This window comes from Cynara cardunculus (genome assembly GCF_001531365.2).
Source record: "Cynara cardunculus var. scolymus isolate 2C chromosome LG 8, CcrdV1, whole genome shotgun sequence".
In the NCBI taxonomy this organism is placed as follows: domain Eukaryota; kingdom Viridiplantae; phylum Streptophyta; class Magnoliopsida; order Asterales; family Asteraceae; genus Cynara; species Cynara cardunculus.
The window spans coordinates 23951524-23973017 of record NC_037535.1 but is presented as its reverse complement, the minus strand read 5'-3'; the positions used below and the strand labels follow the sequence as shown (position 1 = coordinate 23973017).

Genomic DNA, 21494 nt, shown 5'->3' with positions numbered 1-21494 from the left:
GGACTTACAGTGGTGCCACCCTATTATTTCTCCGTCGAAGGGTAAAAAAATTTAGGTTCGTGAAATGTGCAACCGTATTAGGGGCAGTTTACCAGACACTTATCCAATAAGTGCTTACTAGTAAAGTTTAACATTATCATTTACTTACCGGGTAAGATTTTAGTTCATCAAAACAGTATCATATATATGCAATAATTTATCCGGTAAGCACTTACCATGGTAAGAGTCGTCACCCTTACTTACCGGGTAAGACTTTTGGTCCTTGTCTCGCTATTACCAGATAAGATTCAGATCATTACCATATTCTTCCGATAAGGTAATATGACTTAGTGTTCACTTACCCAAATAAGCGTTTGGTAAACAGTCCCTTGATTTTCTGAATAAATTTATTTTGAAGGTTATAAATACTTAAGTATACTTTGAACTACTTTTAAATCGTTCAATTTATTGATTGAAAGTGTTACCATATTCTATATGACTCTAACGTCAGCTTTTAAATCGATAAAGAAATTTTTTAGATAACTTAAATGTCTTCAATTTAAACCCTTAACTTCAATATCAATTAATTAACTAAAAAATGCACAAAAGAACATATCAATTTTTTTAGATTAATCTGGATATTCAACCCGCTATGCGAGCCGACCAGTCCCAGGAAGACCACATGTTTTGCGAGTAGCCCAGAGTTATCGCATTTGAACCTCCATGACCACAAAAAAAAAATTATTTCTCATTGGATTTGAATCTGGACCTCCAGACACTTTTTACATTTGGAGTTCAAGCTCAAACCAATCAGACACCACCCTTATAGTTACAAAATTTTATCTGTTAAAATATATGCATTTTAAGTATTTCATTTCTTTTGTTTTGTTCTATTATTATACAGTGTAAAAAGATTAATTAATGTCCCATAAATACTCCTTGTAATCGACGATCTGGAATTTGCCTAAAATGTTACAAACATCCTCTCCAAGGACTCATCACGCTCAGAGGTTTTGTCCCACCATCCCGATGATATAAGAAACGAGTCTAATTCCAACTATCAAGCCCCAAATCCAAAACAACAGGCTGACCATCAACTACGAATTCAGCTTAAAATCATGATAGAAGTTGTCAGTAGTCCACAGCTTTGAACTTATAGAAAACTTATAAATCTACTTTTGAATTTATAGGAGATGGATTATTTACAGTTAAATCTTTGGCAATTTTGGATGTCTCGAGGACATGACACCACAAATTATGGGATGATATATTTAGGGGCTGTTTGACAATTGCTGTATGGTTTGGTGCAGAATGATTAAGTGGTCAGAATGATTAAGACACTCTCATGATATAGTGCAAAATGAAATATAATTGTTTAGTAATTGTGTACAATAAAATTATGGCTCTTAATGATTAAGGGAGATCTATGATACAAAATCATTCAGAGAGTTTTAGAACCATTAAGCGGCTGACTTTTTTTTTTTAACAAAAAAGATTAATCTCTTAACGATTCAAAATTTGCCTCTTAATGGAACTATTAAGAGGTAAATCAATAACCCCTTACACAAATATATAATTTTCAACCGTTTGAAATACGAAGTGTGGATCAATTCAAAAGTATTGGTGTGGATGGTAATAAACTCAAAGTTAGAGGACGTATCTTGCAACTTTACTAAATTAGGAGACTAGAATTGACAATTTTGCAAAAATAGAGGCCCGATTTGCAATTTGGGAAATGAATATTACATCAAATACAATCGAACCCTTCTCCGAAGTTTGGCTCGCGGCTAGAGAAGAAAGTCTCGAATCCATAATTTCCCATTCACTTTCTCTCTCTAGAAAACCCTCTTTCTCTCTTTATCTCTCCTAAAAAAGGCAAAAGCCCCCTTAGCGTAAATCTTCCCCTTCCATGGCGAACAGCAATCTCCCTCGCAGAATTATCAAGGTATTAGCACGAACAAGTCGTGATCCTGCTCTTCTGATCCATTTCTCAAGTCATCGATTTCATTATTTTGTTTGTCAGAATATGTATATGTTTGTATGTATGTATTTATCTTGTTTCAGATTATTTCATCGATCATTATATATCTGGAAACCCTAACTTAGATTTTGACTTTGTTGTTATGATCCAGGAAACTCAGCGCTTACTCAGCGAACCAGGTGAACTTTAACTTTATTCCTTAAGTTTTTTCTGAATTATTATAAGGAATCTCATTTGAATTTGTAAATATGTTGGAGAATTGTAATGATTGCATGAGGATTTGGATCAAGAAGATTTATAGGTGTTGTCATTTGGAAGGGCAAGGAAAGATTTGTTTGGTGTTTGTGTTTATTTTTTTGTGATTTTGTTGGTGTAGCTCCGGGGATAAGCGCATCGCCATCGGAAGATAACATGCGGTATTTTAATGTCATGATCCTTGGTCCAACACAGTCTCCTTACGAAGGTATTCAACTTATGGATGGCTTTTTACCTGTACTGGTCTGCATAACAGTAGTTTTAGTTTGTTAACTGTTCCTTTATTGTTTATTTCATTTGAAAAGGGCTTAGGAAAGAATGAGATATTTGTGTACAGCTATGTTTAGGATGTTTAACATTGAAGAAACCTCCTCTCGAACTTAGATATCATATACACATAAAAGTTTTGACAGGTTCTACCTGTTAGTAATTCTGTTACAAGAAAGAGCTATGCTATGATTTTGTGATGTCAGTCCTAGTATATCACTTAGCAAATAGGTGTTATAAGTTCTGATGTACCTTTCAGAACATCTGAAAAGTCAAGGAAACACGAAGTTTTGACCTGTAAACAACACATTTGATTTTATCAAAGTCAAACCTTGGCTTTTTGTTTATCTTTTACTGAGATGGGGTGGGAACTTTGATTCATACATTTGAGCATTGGTATTTTACAGTGTAAGCTGAGTTTTACGTCTATGATGGAAAGAATAGTCGTGCTTCTGTGATTTTTTAACCTCATTAATTCTTTATTTAATTCATTATCATTAGTCACACAGTTACAATGGAGTAGATGTTTATCTCCGCACTTCTTAAATTTTTTTATTGAGTGAATAGCTTGATGTCCATTCTGTATAAAATATCCAGGAGGCCTTGGTTGTTGCTTTTGCTGTTATATACAATTCAGAGAAAGTTCTTATTTTATGCATGCTTTTCTCTCTGGTTGATCAATAGGAGGAGTTTTCAAACTGGAGTTATTTCTGCCAGAAGAATATCCAATGGCTGCTCCCAAGGTACAAGAATATATAATAGTTAGACATGTTAGCAAGATTGTCCAATTCCCCTATGTGCTATATGATTATTCCTGTGATAATGTTTGATGCTCTATTGGGAGGGATATAGCAAACTATTATGATTCCATTGAATGGCTGTGACATTGGCTCCTTCTCTATTGTGAATACTACACTCTGAATCTGTGCATTAAATCGGTAGTTATACCTCCATTGAGGATAAGAATAATTTACCTTGATGATAATATGTAATAAGTTAGTTAACACATTTTGAGGCAGCTGAGAGGATACTGCTCCCAATTATAATTGTGTTCCTTAGTCAAATCATGGCAGAAGCAATCTGGGATACAGTATGTTATGATATGTTTACTTGTATATTCTGTTTATGCAGGACATGTGCTTCCATGAACTAGACAATCTTTCACATGATCTTTGGAAACCTTCTTTGTGTTGTTCTACCATGCCTATTTGTATTGAACTGATTATCATCCTATTCTGTCTCTTTGCTTTATTTCCACGAAGTTATTAGTGTAGGACATACTTTACTTGAACATACAATGCTCGTATGTAAGGCTACCATCATAACTTTTTGACCTCCTGAGTATGCTGGATTGCTGGTCATATGGCTTGTAGTCTGATGTAATATAGATGTGGGCATTCCATGCACTTTAGAGTCTTCTGGGTTAGTTAAATCGTTTAAAAGTATTGTTGTCTGTCTAAAGCAAGTGGATTGAAGAGAATGATTTGACAGTAGCTTGGCATGTATGAAAGAACATGTACAGTACGTGTGTGACTGAGGAGTCTAGACAACTTGTCGTTCTTCTTATTTGTGTGTCTCTATTTCCCATGGAGACCAACTTAGAATTCTGTTTGCTATAGCTTAGGACATGACTTCGTGACACTTAACATCTAATCAATATTGTCTTTATGGTCTACGTTGAAAACGTTCGAAGCTTCTCCTACTGAGTTGCTAGCGTGCTGGTATGTGCTCTCATGATCAAATATTACAATGGAGTAATATCATTTGCTAGGACATGCATTGGTATATAAAATTTCCAACTAGATGCAAAAAATTCAAAGCATCTCTTGTGAACTTTACAATACAAATCCACCCTGTACATATGAAAATTGATATTTTTATCATCAATTGGGGTAACTGATATATTTATTCGATGCTATTTTATCATGTGTTTTCATTCTGAATGTCAAAGTTGACAACAATAGTATGGGAGATGCTAGTATTTTATTTCAAAAGAATCCTTCTTCCTTTGCTGTTTTATGATGTATTTCCATCATAGAGCAACATTTCTTTGCTGAACACCAAAGTCATTATGCTGTTTTTGCAATTGTTGTTAATTAGACAACACAACTAATTTGATATTACAGAGTGTGAGCAGTCAGTCTCCTTCCTCCCTGCACATAAGTCACCTATGGATGTATGTATTCTCTTTACAATCAGAAATGATCTAATGTAAAAAGGTTGCCACAGGCTTTCCTGAAATGTAACAATGTGAGTGTAACAGGTGATGGTAGTGGTGTATTTTGCCTTTTAACAAAATTTTAATCCTTGAACCATGAGATATCATTCAAAGATATCGTATTCCTAAGAGAACACATTTCTTCCCCTCACTCTCACATCTCTCATTATACGAGCCGTTAATCATGCTTCTTTTGCCATTACCTCATCAGAGTTGTGATTGCTTGTACTTCGGACTGATATGAATCTGTGCTGCTTTCGTGAAAGGTTGCAATCACCTATCATTTATATGGAGTCTTAGAGATGAACCCTCGATACAAGTCCTTGATGCGAATATGTTGAATACCTTACTTATAACCATTAAACCCTACTGCATGAATCTGTTAAAATCTGTGTTATTGGGAGAATTATATTAACATAGGAAAGAGGTAATAATGTTATAAGTCTTTTTGATCCAATATTTCTGCTCTCTGATTCTTTGTGTTTTTGGAGAACATCCGAAAAAGCTAATGATTTCAGAAAACTTTTGAATCCCTCCTTGTCTTCTTTTTGTTGTATTTGAGAAAGTAGTTTGTGCTAGCCTGTTAGCGTACAATTGATTTCAGGTGTTATTTGGCTGTTTCGTTGCTTGCATGGGTCCTTAATATGTTGTAAGTTGCATGCATCTAAGCTTGCCTTGGTGCAATGCAATTTAAGGTTTGCATTTATGCTTGTGTTGTATAAATAGTAATGTTTTCCAATAGTTTGACTTGCTTTTTGTATTTTATATGTAACAGGTTCGGTTTCTTACAAAAATTTACCATCCTAACATTGACAAGGTCTGTCCTTACCTACCCACCACTTTTTTTAATGTTACGATTTTCCCATGTTTCTTTGTTTCTTAGTATGAGTTTTATATGCAGCTTGGTAGGATTTGTCTTGATATCCTCAAAGACAAATGGAGCCCTGCTCTTCAGATTCGCACTGTACTCTTGAGGTATAATCGTCCATAATATTATTAGAGCATCTTCAATAATTTCTCCAAAATGGAGAAGCCAAAATTAGAATCTCCCAAAGAAATGCACATTCAACTCTACCGGTTTCTTTCTATTTTGGAGATTTTAACATCAATTATATTAATGAAATATTTAATATCCCAACAAATTATCAAATAAATGTTAATATGAAATGATAACGCATTCACCTTCATTGGTGTAACAATAAAGAACCATTTCTCTCTCTCTTGTGGCCACGGAGGTTCAAACGTGGTGACTCCGGGCTATCTGCAAAGCAGGTGGTCGCCCTGGATTAGTCGGCTCGCATAGTAGGTTGGATATCCAGGTTAATAAAAAAAACCATTTCTCTCTCTTCATTTGATTTTGGATCCTCTTTCTCCCCTACTTTATCCAATTTCGGGAGTAAGTTTTGGAGCATCTGTTAGAGCAAAAAAAAAGGTTAAAAACTCCAAAATATTCATTTATACCATTTTGGAGAATCTGGTGGAGATGCTCTTAGATGGCTGATACCAACAGGTCTGCTTTTACAGAACTTTGAATAGTATACTGGCATGCTAACAGACGGTAGAATGAGGAAATACCATCGTTTAGCAACTGTAAATGTAAATAAAAATTTGGAACTTTTGGTATAAAAGGACGAAGATGGAAATAAATATTTTGCATACATGATCTAAATAACGCTAGTAGTCATTTTCATCTGCTAATAAAAATTGAAGCTTGACTTTTGCATTGTTCAATTGAATTGACTAGCATTCAAGCTCTTCTAAGTGCTCCAAACCCTGATGATCCTCTTTCTGAGAACATAGCAAAGCACTGGAAATCTAATGAAGCTGAAGCTGTTGAAACAGGTAATATGCAATAACAATAAATGATTTTGTTGTTCTTTAGATACTAAACAAGGGCAGGTTCAATTGAGAACCATAAATTTTTTGAGAACCTTGAGAACCAGTTATACATATATACTATCAAAGTATGTATCTATCAACAAGTATATCTATCAAGGGTTGGGTTCCGGTGAGGATGGAAGTTATGGTGAGAAGGGTAAGAAAGGATTTCCACCCTTGGATCAATTCTAATTGAAGATCACCCCTGATGCGGTGCACCAGATCAACTCCCGTTGTATTCATGGGGCGGGGGTGAGATTTAAAGTGATCAAGGGTCCGAATCCCTTCTTACGCTTCTCAGCTTAACTCGTATTTTCACACAATCTTTCATCCATTAATGTATATGTGCGTTGGTGCATATATTCACTAAAATTCATATGGTGTATATCTATCAAGACAAAATCATTTACAAACCCAATAATTCGTACGTGCTTACAAACCTGCTTTCATGTATGTTTCATATATGAAACAACACGTTCGAAAATGCAGTGTTTATACAATATTGTTTCATATGTGACATGTTCAAAACTGATGTGTGTGGAAAAGAATAGTCTTGAATGTTTCACATATGAAACAAACACTGCATTTTCACACGTAACACATGAAAACGGGTTTGTGCAGTTTATTTGGTTTGTAAAAGGAGTATGTATCAATGATATACTGGTTTTCAAAATATTTATGGTGATCATTTGAACCTTCTCCTAATAAACAATCCGTTAAAGAGTTTCTTGGTTTACTATATACGACCTGCAGCAAAGGAATGGACCCGTTTGTATGCGAGTGGTGCGTAACCGAGATGTGGAAGACGAGTGTTGGTCAGAATGAAAGAAATAACAATGTACTTGGTTAGGTCTTGAGATTGAAAACTTGAATGATTCCGCTGAATGAACGATCAATGTTGTTCACTTCCTTCATACCGTTGTATTTTTTTCGATAAGTAACTCTCCATTTCCTAATTTGTTTTGTGAAACATCTATAGCGGTAGTATTATGGGGTAAAAGTAGCAGCAGCATCTTATGTTTTTAGAGACTTCATATCATCTGAATCTCTGTTGTTTTGTTGCACAAAAGAGAATCCATAAATTTGGGTTGTGAAAAATAGGATGATTGAATCCCATTTTAACATGCCCCACCACAATTACTCTTACCTTTTTACTTGTGGTCGACAATGGTTTTTTCCATCAAGTTGTGTCTGTCTGTTTCAAATGATTTATTAGGGGCTGTTTATTTGCTGCTTAATTAGGCTTATTGGTCTATCTGGCTTATTCGCACAGCTCATTTCAGTTGTTTACTTACGGCTTATTCGCACAGAACATGGTTTAATCGCACAGATAGAAATGACGTGTTGTACCCATTCAGCCACAAAATGACACCCCTATTCCTTATTTAAAACACCACCTCCTTCCCATATGAGACACCTTATCGTCGGCCTCTTTATGATTTTTTTTGTTTTGATGTTCAAATAATTAATATTGGGGGTAAATCGGTCATTTTATGTTATTCAGACTGTTGGTTCAGATAAAAAAAAGTAAACACCTATTTAACCAGACAGACAAATTTATCTGGACAGACAAATTTATCTATAGGACTTAATAAATTCTTTGGTAAACATCCCTTAAGTGAGTCTTAATGTTGATGTGTGAGGAAGAAATTAGTAAGTAGAGGTATATTTAGCGCACCCTTGCTAAATAAATGGTCTGGATGATATAAATTACTCCCTTTGTTTCAAAGTAAGTGTTTAAATATTTGTTTTAGTTTGAAGTTGTATATATAACTAGTTTGATATATAAAAGTCAAATCTTGGTTCATATCAACGAGGAGGGTGTATGACAATACAATCAAAAGCAAGATAAAATTCCAAATTGAAAATTGCATTAAAAAATAACTATTTTTAATTTGATTCATATTTTGGATAATTTACTTTTAATTTTTTTATTTTGGTACTTAAAATGTAAAGTTTTAAACATTTAAGTATTTGGGTAACCGGTTGAAGACTAATTTTAGATTAAAAAAATTTCATGTTATTATCACGTCAGCAAATAACCGGTTAATGCTTCAACCGGTTATTCCACATCCTTACAGCTTAACCATTATCTAACCATTATGCTTTCTACCATCGTCATCAGTGCCACATCTATCGGTAAGAACGGGTCCACGTAATCTTCATTATCTCAATTTATTCGCGATAGGTGCAATTTCCAGCTTTGTTACTATCAATTTGGCCATATCTCCATCTAAGCATCCTTATTTCTGCAACTTCCAACTTTCTCTTATAGTTCTTCCTCGTCACCTAATACTCCTATACCTTGTAAAATTATAATCAAAATTTCAATTTTAAAGTCATGTAAGATGATTTTTGATTTTTTTAATAAAAAGGGCCTAGCGGTATCGTAGATTTTGGCCTTATAGGAGGTTAGACATTTAAACCTCACCAAAAATGAGAAGGATGTATGAGTTTATTTGTTGCTTTTGCCGTATATAAATATTATATACTTCCAAAAAAATATGAAAATAAAAACCAAAATTCGACGTCAACTAACACCTACTTTGTCTTTTTTTTTTTCTCCCCGAACGTGTTGTGGGCAAAAGTCTTGTCCCATGAATCAAACACATTTAAGGGGCCATTTGGCAATTGTTGAATTGTAATGTGCTGAATAAATAAGTGGTCAGAATGATTAAGAGACTCTCATGATATAGTGCAAAATGAAATATAATTATTTGGTAATTATTTACAACGAAATTAGGGTGCTGAATGGTTAAGGGAGACTCATGATACAAAATAATTTAGAGGGTTTTAAAACCATTAAGAGACAGACTTTTCTTTTGTCAAACAAGATTCACTTCCTAACAATTCAGAGACTATCTCTTAATGAAACTATTAAAAGGTAAACAAACAACAGATAATAGAAGAGGTAAAATTTAATGACTATAATCAATGTTATCATGAAGTTGGTTATGATTATTGAAATACAAACAATATTCATAAGTAGACAACTTCTTAGAAACTTAGAGGTCGTTTACCAAACGCTTATCTAGGTAAGCTTTTACCAAGTCACACTACCTCACCGGATGAATATGGTAAGAACCAAAAATCTTACCCGGTAAAAGTGAGACAAGGACCAGTAGTCTTACCTGATAAGTGAAGGCGACGATTCTTACCATGGTAAGCGCTTACCGGGTAAATTGTTGCATACAATGTCGTTTTGGTGGACTAAAATCTTACCCGGTAAGTAAATAATAATATTAAATTTTACAGATAAATACTTATCGAATAAGTGTTTAGTAAACAAACTCATTCTAACCGAATCCAACGTTCACTAAAGACAGAAAATTGATACTTTATTTGACAAAAATCTTTTTGGCCACTATAAGCATTGCATGGTCCACAAGTAGAATGACCAAATAAAAAGTTTATGTAGTTTCTCAATTTTTATTTTTTATCTCTTTTTTGTATTATTTATTATTATTAATATATAATAAATTACATAAATTAATAAAAATAAAAAAATTGTATAAAAATAATATTTTGAGGATAGTAAAATGAAAGTTTAAGAAACATAAAATACAATAAATAAAATTTGTAGAATAAATAAAATGTAAAAAGGAGACCTATTTGATGTTTTAGAAAAGAATTAAGTTTTATTTTGATGTTATATTGGTAAAATATAAGTATGTTCCACCATGTTCCATGGGGATAGGGGTGGAACAAGACTGTTCCACTTTGTTCATGTCTAGTCCATATAAAAGTCATGCTAAATATGAGACAGAGATTTTTGTCATGTTTTGCTTTATCTTATCCTGTGTAATTAGCAGAGATTTGATCTCGATCTTTGCACTCTTGATATCATTTTTATAAGCTTTATATAATTGGTATCGATGATTTTTCTTTTTCTTTTTTAGTTTATTATTTTATATAAATTTAATTTGTTCTTTGGTATTATTCAATACGCTAACATACACAAATGTGTATATATATATATATATATATATATCGCCTTTAGGACATACTTGAAAAACACCGTGCCTTGAAAAACACCGTCTCACGAATTCTTTATTTTGAATATTATAATATTAATTATATTGTTTAAATATTTCATATATTTAGGGGTCGTTTACCAAATTCTTACCCAAGTAAACATTTACCAAGTTAGATTATCTTACTGGATAAATATGACAAGGACTAAGAATCTTATCCGGTAAGAACGAGGCAAGGACAAAGAGTCTTACTCAGTAAGTGAAGACAATGACTCTTACCATGATTAACGCTTACCAGGTAAATTGTTGCAAATGACATCATTTTTTTTTACAATAATCTTACCTTGTAAATAAATAATAGTGTTTAATTTTATCGATAAGTGCTTACCGGGTAAGTGTTTGGTAAACGACACCTTAGTAAATGTTAATTTGATATTAATATTGATATAATTATTTTCGAAATTTCATGATATTTTCAAATTTATATTTTATTTAAAAATAAAAACATTATCCTCTTCTTAAAACAACATAAAAACCGTATTATAATATCTTCGAATAAAAAATAAAACGAAACATTAAAATCGAGATATATCTCGCTCAATTACGCGAATAAAGTTTGAATAAAAGACAAACTGTTTTTCTTTTTTTAATAATTAAATAATAAGTCCAAAAATGGAGCTTAAGAGACAAAAACGTATATAAACCTTGATCTAAAAGAATTGGTCAACAAGGGTATTTTGGACATTTCGACGAGACTCATCAATTAATAAAGCAAATTTTATTAATGAATGCTACCTGCCCCATTATTTATTGCCATAAATACTTTATTTTATTTAATAGAAATAAAATAAACCAAGTAATAATAAAATCTGTAGGTTGATCCATCACTACCTCTTACATCTTAAATGCTCCTAAATTCATCATATTTCAACTCAATTATCGATTTACTTCTCTGTTTTTAATTTTTTTTTATTAATTAAGGTTTCATAGCATTTATTGTGAATTTGGTATTTAATTTGTTTTAGAGAGAGGCATACTTAGGATCACGTGAGACCGGCCTGTTTTCATAAGACATGTGAAACAACTTTTTAATACTTGAAACTTCATAGCAAAACGCTCTGAAGATAATAACCTTCACAGTATTTTTGCTGTGAAGGTTCGTTTCTTTTACCTTCACAGCATTTTACTGTGAAGTTTCAAGTATAAAAAAATGGTCTCACGGGTATCATGAAAATAGTCTGGTCTCACGTGAACCCAACTCTAAGCTGTCTGCTTTGTTTTAAATATTTCTATATTGTTAAAATAATCAGTATATTTATAAAACCGAAAATGAAATAAATATTATTTATATATTTTAAATATAGAATTTTAAAGATTTTTCCAAATTTAAAACATATCAGTTGAATAAATTTATAATTATCTTTATTATAATATAGTTGTTAAAGATGCTCTCCTATTTTAATTTATGTAGTTTACATTTCTTGCATCTATCTGCCTGATTTTTGTTCCGTACTACTCGATCTATCTGTCGCACCAACATAAGACAAGCTTCTATTACGTCATGTTTGTGGGCCCACATACCAATCGCACCCTAAAACAACACTCAACTAAAAGGAAGCTTTGGCCCTATGATAGCCGGCTAAAATTCCACAAACCGAAGCTGATAAAAATTATGGTTTAGGGTTCAGGGTTTAGGTTCGGTATATGTAAATAGGACTGTAAACGAACACGAACGGAGGCATGTTCATATTCGTTCGTTTAACTTAACCTAACAAACGAACTAACACGAACGATAAACGAAAATCTTTGTGTTCGTGTTCATTCGTTTAGAAATCAAATGTGTTCGTGTTCGTTTATGTTCGTTCGTTAATATGCTAAGCAAACGAACATAAACGAACAGGCTAAAACGAACATAAATAAATATTATTTGAATTCAAAGTAAATAAATAAAAGACTATATTAAATTTGATATATAAACGAACGTAAACGAACGGTAAATGAACGAACGTAAACGAACAAAAAGAAATTGTTCACGTTCGTTCATTTATTAAATAAACGAACTTTCCGCCAAATATTTCGCTGAACGTTCAGTTCGTTTACAGCCCTATTTGTAAACCCATCTCAAAAAGAAGTGCAAGAATCAATATGAAGTGGGTGGTAACAATGAACCAACCAGAGAGCAATTGTGAGTAAATGAATGAATAGAATTTGTAACAACTGCTAAAAATCAGAGAAAACTACACTAAAAGCTATATATCCCCCCTCTGGTTTTTTATTTCACAGACTAAAGTACTTTGTATGTTGAAGAGAGGGTGAAATTACCACATTCTCCCTCGTCAAATGCTATATGGTTTCAAGCCAAGTGTACAACATTGGGCAGCCGCGGCTGAAGCCCGTCGTTAGCCGTTGAGATCTCCGCTCGTTTTTTAGTCACTGTAATGCCGCAACGATGACTCCAGCACCTCCGGGCTCGGGCATACCATTTCCTTCACGCGGTTGCCCTTTTTGTAGATCTTGATTGTCGGCACGACCCTCACATTCTCGGAGCTACCGATTTCCGGGCTTTCATTCAAATCGACCTTTTCATCAAATAAAAGCATACTAGATTAGCGGAAGTCCGTAAAGATCGTTTTTTTCGTTGTTTTCTTGCATAAACATGTAGTATACTACCTTTGTCTGAAAATAAGGATCCACATTTCTATTTTAGTTTGTCCGAGAATATGTGGAGTGCCAACTTTCCAATTCTACCCTTGTTTATAAGAAGGAAGATTTTATTTCTCCCTCTGTTGTTAAGGGTAGAACTGTCATTTAGTTAATTAAATCGTCTAATAATTACACATTTCTAAATTTCTTTTATTTTGACATGTATTTCGGGAAGGTCGGCCAAACATCACATCTCTCAACAATGGCTCGAGAGAGATTCGAAGAAGTTCCACATACCCTAACATATGCATATGTCGAATCAAAGTATTGTGCAATTAAAACGCCTTAAAGTGCCGTGTTTTTACCTTCAGAAAACTAATAGCAGGATACCGGGCGCAAAGGGTGTCGAAAAACGGAGATATCTTCTTGCACTGAGGATCCGATGACGTTTTGTAAAGAACAACAGAAGCTCCTGCAGTTTTCAGACTAAAATATGAATTGAAAAGTTCACAACGAGCATGACCGAAAGAATACCGAACGAAAACTAACCAGAAGAAGCAACTGCGGCTTTAAACTGGTCAAGACTCGTGATCCGTTCAACTTCTCCACCAAATTTCATACTAGTTACGTCTTCTCCACGAGATTTCTTCAACGCCACTTGAGCATGGAACAACGATTCAGCGATGTCGTTGTTGTTCGGAAATTCTCTCCTCAAAGCCTCGTAATCTTTCACGGATTCAGCCCATCTCTCGAGCTGTGATGCCAAAAAAAAATCCGAATCACACAATTATACCAAACGGGCGATCAAAAATAACTCCGTTACAAGAAAATATGCTAATTTTCTTGTTTCTTTTGATAAAACAAGAATAATGATCGGAAGAACAGTAACGTTTGATACCTTGCTGAATGTAACCGCTCTGCGAAGAAGTGCTTTTGTGTAGTTTGGGTGGATAAGAAGCGCTTGATTGCAATCATCAAGAGATCGCTCAAACTGGCCGAGTTTAAACCAACAAGCAGCTCTATTGCAATGGAGAATTGGGTTCGAAGGGTCGAGCCTAAGCCCTTCCCCGTAAGCCGAACAAGCTTCCGTGAGCCTTTCTGACTTAAAAAGATCGTTGCCACGAGCTCGAGCTCCAGACACCAACCTAATGTTTTGAAGCAAAACTGCAACCTCCACATTTCGAGGATCAATCCGTCCTGATTTCTCGATCGTGCTAATTGCATTCTCAAATCTTTAAAAAAGAACAAACAAAAAAGAATCTTTAGTATCATTTTCAACTCTTCAAGGATGCATTTGGTACACATGACAAGACGGGCGAGAGTGAGGTAGGCGGGTAAAAGACTTGTTCAAGGTTTTAGGGTTTTAATTTGACATGGGTAGTTTAGTAATTTACCAATCTCGTCCCATCCGGTGGGACAATTCAGAGTCTTAATATCGCACCTAACGTCCAGTAGTGTCCCATGTACCAAATGCACCTCAAATGGTTTAAATCGACCAAATACACAGACGCTCACCTTCCTAATGCCATATCAATCTGAGCATGAACGAACAAAAGATATGCCTCAGAAAGCATTCCGAAAAATTTAGTTTGGGAGCACGAAGCGCTACAAGATGCTTCAAATTTAGGCGCATTCAAAAGGTTTAAATCGGCGGCTTCTAGTTGCTTGAGCTTCAAAAATGCTTCTGATTTACATGCAAATAGCTGTCAATTCGATATCAAAACATTCAGTTACGTTATAACGATGATAATGGTTCAATTTACAAAAAAAAGAAGGTTCAAACTTGCTTCGTTTTTTTACCTGAGGACAAGCATCAGCTCCAGATGCAATGGCGGCATCGCTTTCCCGCAAAACACCACTCCAATCTCGGACCCTCCTCAAATCGGTGCATTTCCTTAAGTGCTTCTCCACAGCTTGCAATCTCCGTAACTCGTTTGGATCCGGTTGACAACCGGGGAAAAAAAGGTGCTTTCGGGCATTTTCGACCTGTCCTAAACTGCCGTTGCTTACAGAAATTAGATTCGGGAAAGAATGAAAGAAGTAAGCTCGTAAACGATCTATAGCAAGAAGATCAGAGAAACTAGAGAATTCACACACCAAAAACTTTCATGATGATCAAGATTAAGCATAAGGTTTCGAACTATATGAAAACGAAATTATAAGCAATACAACTTATAAAATCTAATCGAACTATATGAAAACGAAATTATAAGCAATTAAGCATAAGGTTTCGATCTTTAACATGATCATCAAGAACAAAGGCACGGATCATCCATCAAATACATTAGATTAAGAAAATAATTGAACCTTATGCATAAAGTTTCAATCATTAAAATCATGATCATCAAGAACAGCACAGAGTGATCAATGGAATACCATTATACAACGATGCCCGCTTGTAAAAAGTAATCTAACTATAAGCAATTAAGCATAAAGCCTCCATCTTTAACATAACCATCAAGAACAGCACGAGATCATCAATCAAATACCATTGATTTTCGAGAATAATGGAACCATACGCATAATGTTTCAATCTTTAATCATGATCATCAAGAACAGCACAACAACGATACCCACTTGTAAATTCTAATCGAACTATAAGCAATTTAGCAATTAAGCATGAAGTCCAATCTTTAACAAAAATACAAGATCATCAAGAACAGCACCAGATCATCAACCAAATACCCATTACATTACGATCATAACTGAACGCTATGCATATATTTTAAATCTTTAATCATGGTCATCAAGAAAAGCACAATATAATCAACGAAAGACCAATATATAACGACACCCACTTGTAAATTCTAATCGAATTATAAGAAATTACGCATACGTTTTGATCTTTAACACTATCATCAAGAACAGCACCAGATCATCTACCAAATACCATTAGATTATGAAAATAACTGAAATTATGTTTTAATCATGATCATCAAGAACAGCACAAGATAATCAACTGAATACCCATATATATATATATATATATATATATATATATAGGTTCAGGGGAAAACCGCATGACTGGACGGTATGCACACAAGCATACAAGTATTATTAGTAAGTAATTTATCCGGTATGCACATGCAAAAGAAATCAAGAAACAACTTCAATTATTTGTATGCAGGTGTGCATACCGTCCGGTCCAAATGGATGGTTATCAAGGTTGTTCCTCGGGTTCTTTTTTCCTTGGGGTTTCCCTTAACCTCACTCTATGTATGTATATAAACGAGACACAGATCATATTGGTTTCTTTGCTGAATTATAACTATCAATGGGAATAATGGAAGATAAAAGATCAAAGAACAAGAACAAGAACCTACAAGATATCAAGATCACAGATCATATTGGTTTCTTGAAGAAATGATGAAGATGGGATGCAAGATTATAAGTTCTTTTGAAGTCTAACCTGATCAGAAGAGATCCTAATCGATGGTGAACCCTTATATATCCAGAATCCAGTTTAATAGCTTCATAGCATTCTTTCAGGGCGTCGGACAACCGGTTCAGTGACATCAATGCGGCGGAGCGATTGCAGCGATAGGCGGCGTTATTGGGTGAAATTGCTATCGCTCGATCGTAGTAATTCAATGCCTCTACGAAATTTCCCTTTTTGTATTGTTCGTTTCCTAACCTCTTTAACTCCTCCGGATCCAATGATGATCTTCTTGAACTCGATGAACTTAAAACGGTTGAAGGATGTGTTTCACCGCCGGAGACGGTGGATTTGGTGGCGGAACCGCCGCGCATTATGCTGCCGTGGCCGTAATTGCCGGTTCCTAAACCTAACACCTCTGTTTTAGAGCTCCGGTTAGCCATCATACCCGTTTTTACTATCTTTCCCGACGGACAAATATTTCCGGCGGGAAGCACATTGCCAGCCGGAGAAGTGGCTGAACTTCCACCGCCGCCGGAATGAATCGTCGGACACCCACCGATTCCTCCTCGGGAGTCTGACCGCTTTTGACCCGACCTAAATGCGCGAGAGCCACCACCGGCAGAAAATGTCGGTGAACTTTCAACCGACAACTCGCCGGAGTGGTTGTTGACGGTGGCGTTTGAATCTGACTTTCCAGGTACAGTACCAGAACGAGGCCCACTTCCTGTCCGACTGGAAACCGACCCTGACGAACTAGAACTAGTACTAGCGGCGGGTCCGGCCCGTAAAGGAGAAATGGGAGAACTCAAATCGAGTTCTCGGAAGTCAGGTTTATTGGTGTTGTCGGCGGCATCGTCGGTGTCGCAAGTGAGTGAGTTCCGGAGACGATCGGAGAGTTTACCGGTGGAAATGGGTTTATCGGAATCCGCCATTTTTAGACCTAATATTCTTCACTACCAATGATGAGAAAAAGAGAGAGAGAGAGAGAGAAAGAGAGCTAATGTCGTCGGAAATGGGTGCCGGTGCGGTTGAGATTGAAAAACCGCCGGCGGAAGAGAACGGAAAATACCATAGAAGACGAAGATGGAAAAGAGGGGAAAAAGATGGGGATCTCGTGAATTTAAAGGGAGAAGCAAAGAATGAAAGAGAAGGATTTCTAGAGAGAGAGAGAGAGAGAGAGAGATGGTAGTTCTGTTTTGGCTTTTTCTTTTTTTATTTAATTTTACAATAAATAATATTATATTGTTTTATTATAAATATTTTATTACACCTATAAATATAATTTAAAATAGTATTTTAAATAGATAACGAAATAACAAACTCTAACGACTATATTAAACTCTTTTTTAAATAATAAAAATAAAAAAAAATCTTGAATTTTTTAAAAGTAGAAAGAAAATTAGTGTTGGATATACTCTAATTATATTACCAAAAAATAAAATTCACATAATTGGATACTCAGATATGTCTTAATATTTCACCATTGAAAAAAAAGGGAATTAACCAAATTAAGGTACTCGTGTAATACAGTGAGATACATTTTGATTTTAATGTTTTGTTTTATTTTGTCCTTTGTTGATGTTATAATACGGTTTTATGTGATTTTGAGAAAAAAAACAATAGTGTTTTTATTTTTGAATAAAATGTAAATTTGAAGATATTTTTAAATTTTTAAAAATATATATATTGATCTAGGGGTTGTTTAGTAGTTGTTGAATAGTTTGGTGTAAGATGATTGAGTGGTCAGAATGATTAAGAGGTTCATGTTATAATGCAAAATGAAATATAATTGTTTGATTATAGTTTACAATGAAACTAGACGCTGAATGGTTAAGGGAGACTCAAGATACAAAATCATTCAGAGAGTTTTGAAACCATTAAGAGAAAAAAAAATAATCAAACAAAATTCACCTCTTAGCGATTCAAATATTGCCTCTTAATGAAACTATTAAGAGGTAAACAAACAACCCCTTAATATCAAACTAACTATTTGAATGTTCTTGTTTTGTTGTGTAATTCTTTTAATTCAATTTTTTTTATCATAATTTAATTTAAGTTTAATAACAAAGCAAATTTATTTTTGATTTAATAATTATAATTTTTTATAAACCTAAATACACAGTGATTATCTTAATTATATTTTATATTTTGTATATTTAAAATGAAATGTTTATCCAGTATTTGATTATATTTATCTGTAGTTAATTACATGAATTCAAGCATAAGACTTTAATAAGTTGTACATATTCATTACTTACTTGTAATCTTGAATTTTAAATAATATGCATCAATAAACAATATTTTTTTTTTATTTTTTTTCTTTCCTTCCGAGAAGATAAATAAAAAACTTCTTTTCATTTCCTTTTTTTTCTCCTTTTATTTCTTTCTCCTCAAATCGGAGGACAACGCTAAAGCTGCATTAAAGCATGGGTTCATTTCCGTTAAAGCATGAAACTCTTTAAACCACACAGCAAGGATGGTGCCCGATCGGTTTGAGCTTAGACTCCAAAGGTCAAAAGTGTCTGGAGATCCCAACTTCGAATCCAATGAGGAATAAAAATCATCTTATGGCTACGAATGTTCAAATGCGGTGGCTTCGGGATTTCAAGAAAGCGGGTGGTCGTCTTGGGATTAGTCGGCTCCATAGCAGATTGTATATCCAGGTTAATTAAAAAAAACACATAACTCTAAAAACCAACAAACGCAGTTTTTTGTGTAAGGGAAGTCCATTTTCATATCATATTTGAGCTTATCGACCTTAAATGCATAAGACAAAAATCTGTTAATTGAAAGTATGTTACACGTTCGTAAGATTCCAATAATCACCATTTGCCTCTCAAACACCATTGTAATGAACAAATATGCTAACTTTGATCTCGAATGCAACAAAAATAAACTAAAAAATATCTGTCGAGCAAATATCGAACACTGTCGAGTACCATTAAACTGCTATCAAATGACTATCAGGTGTTTATCGAAATAGTGGTCGATATTTATTACAACCTAAGTTTATTACAGTCAAAACGATATTTAACATTAATGTAATAATTTATAATGTCAAACATAACTTTATAAAGATTGAACATGGTTGGATTCACGTGAGACCGGACTGTTTTCGTGAGACCCGTAAGATCGTTTTTTCTACACTTGAAACTTCACAGCAAAACAATGTGAAGGTAAAAAAAAAACCCAAACCTTCACAGTAAAAACAATGTGACGGTTACCTTCACATTGTATTGCCGTGAAGTTTCAAGTGTGAAAAAATGGTCTCACATGTCTCACGAAAACAGGTTGATCTCACGTAAACCCAACTCTTGAAGCATACATACACACACACACACACACACATATATATATATATATATATATACATACATATATATGGAGATGTATCATTGAAACTAAGGTTTCCAATTATTTTAATTGATTTTGTTAATCATTTGATTGATCATCAACATTCTTATAGTGTCTTATAAAAAGACAGTATTTTTATAGAAAACAACCAGATTCAACAAAATAAAACCAGTTGAAGAGAAACTAATCCTCCATCTACAAGACATATAAATAAAAAAGGTCACAACCGAACCCCAACAAAATCTCACAGACACCCAACTAAACCAAAGAAACAAACGGAAAAAACCAACCGATACCAACTAACACGAAAACCAAACAGCTGGATTACAACACCACAACATGCAAGATCCAGAGAAAGCTTTAACACAATGGAACAACCAACGAAAAGAGCCAAATTGAATATCGATTAACAAATATTCACTGAATCACCGCCACGATGACTACTGAACAGCAATTTAGTTTGAGTATTTATTATATTAAAGTATATAATATTTGTTATCCATTATTGCAATGCCATTAAATTTTTATTTAATTTCAAAATTGTGGTTATATTTTGGCTTTAAAGCTTTATAATACTATTTGATATTTATAATTATTCTTTTTTTATTATTATTTTTAAAGGATATTTTATGTATTTGATTAGTAATTCTTAGATAAATTCCACATCAATTTATATATTTATAATCAAATGAACAGTTTCTAAAAGCTACAAACATGTGGCCATGTGGGCATTTATTTTCGAAGGATGTTTGGGATTGTTTATGAAAACTGTTTATTGATTTATTCTGATGTGGTATTGGTAATAAGTAGTTTTTAGTGTTTTTGGATGAGGGAAAATGAAAGATGTTTATACTGGTGTCAAACCGATAATAAAGAGTTTTTTGATAAGTTACTCCCCTTTAATTTATTAAATTCAACCTTTTAGGTTTGAAAATCAATTTACCTTTTTAACCCTCGTAGCCTCCTTCTTTTAACCAAAAACTCTCTCATACGTCTCCTTCCTCAAGCAACCAGTTCATCAAAGGACCTTCGACCATTCCTCATAAATCGAACCAGATTTATGGTTGTGATTTCTTCTCCATCAACAGAAATCGGTCGAGACGTTCACCTACACAAATCGAAATCGAACCTTCGATCGAAACCTTCAACCAGTTCCTACAAAAATCGAAAAGAGTTTAGGGTTCTTTTTTAGGATTACTTTCTGAAAAGGGTTTAGGGTTTTTTTCTCATGTAAGCGACCTTTGAACACAGTTCATCCTTCCTCGTGTCTTTTTTTGTCATTTTACATGTATAAGCAAAAATCGTCAAACACTAAAAAAAAAACTTATCAGCTTATTACATTTTGATACCATCATAAACTAATTCAAACATTTTTTTATAAAACTCCGGTTTAACACCATATAAATTGATAAACACTTTAAAAAAACACAAGTTATTTTAAATAAACAATCTCAACCCCCCTGCAAGTGATCGTATTACCCAAAGGTATATTTTGCATGTTTATTTAATCATTAATTATGATCATTACAAAATATTTACAAATTTATGTTTTTAATTATCATATTA

General features: G+C 33.9%; 2 protein-coding genes across 2 annotated transcripts; one reads left to right on the top strand and one right to left on the bottom strand.

Moving 5' to 3' along the window:
- Positions 1-1750: 1750 nt before the first annotated feature.
- On the top strand, positions 1751-7612 carry LOC112516657 (ubiquitin-conjugating enzyme E2 35). The gene is made up of 8 exons (XM_025123824.1): positions 1751-1924; positions 2112-2139; positions 2337-2423; positions 3167-3225; positions 5476-5517; positions 5602-5675; positions 6445-6542; positions 7332-7612. The coding sequence occupies exons 1-8, from the start codon at positions 1889-1891 to the stop codon at positions 7367-7369; spliced, it is 462 nt and encodes a 153-aa protein (XP_024979592.1). The 5' UTR covers positions 1751-1888; the 3' UTR covers positions 7370-7612.
- A 5096-nt stretch (positions 7613-12708) lies between these two features.
- LOC112517098 (TPR repeat-containing thioredoxin TTL1-like) lies at positions 12709-17649 on the bottom strand. The gene is made up of 7 exons (XM_025124420.1): positions 16605-17649; positions 14996-15191; positions 14711-14898; positions 14094-14427; positions 13745-13949; positions 13561-13667; positions 12709-13131 (listed from the first exon to the last, which is right to left on the bottom strand). Exons 1-7 carry the CDS (start codon positions 17504-17506, stop codon positions 12979-12981), a joined length of 2085 nt encoding a protein of 694 aa, XP_024980188.1. The 5' UTR covers positions 17507-17649; the 3' UTR covers positions 12709-12978.
- Between the last annotated feature and the right edge of the window lie 3845 nt (positions 17650-21494).

Coding starts and splice junctions, on each gene's coding strand:
- LOC112516657 (XM_025123824.1), top strand. CDS start 1,889: ATGGCGAACAGCAATCTCCCTCGCAGAATTATCAAG. Junction 5,676..6,444: donor ATTCGCACTGTACTCTTGAG/GTATAATCGTCC, acceptor TGAATTGACTAG/CATTCAAGCTCTTCTAAGTG. Junction 6,543..7,331: donor AGCTGAAGCTGTTGAAACAG/GTAATATGCAAT, acceptor TACGACCTGCAG/CAAAGGAATGGACCCGTTTG.
- LOC112517098 (XM_025124420.1), bottom strand. CDS start 17,506: ATGGCGGATTCCGATAAACCCATTTCCACCGGTAAACTCTCCGATCGT. Junction 14,428..14,710: donor ATTGATATGGCATTAGGAAG/GTGAGCGTCTGT, acceptor TCTTTTTTAAAG/ATTTGAGAATGCAATTAGCA. Junction 13,950..14,093: donor GAGCGGTTACATTCAGCAAG/GTATCAAACGTT, acceptor TTGGCATCACAG/CTCGAGAGATGGGCTGAATC.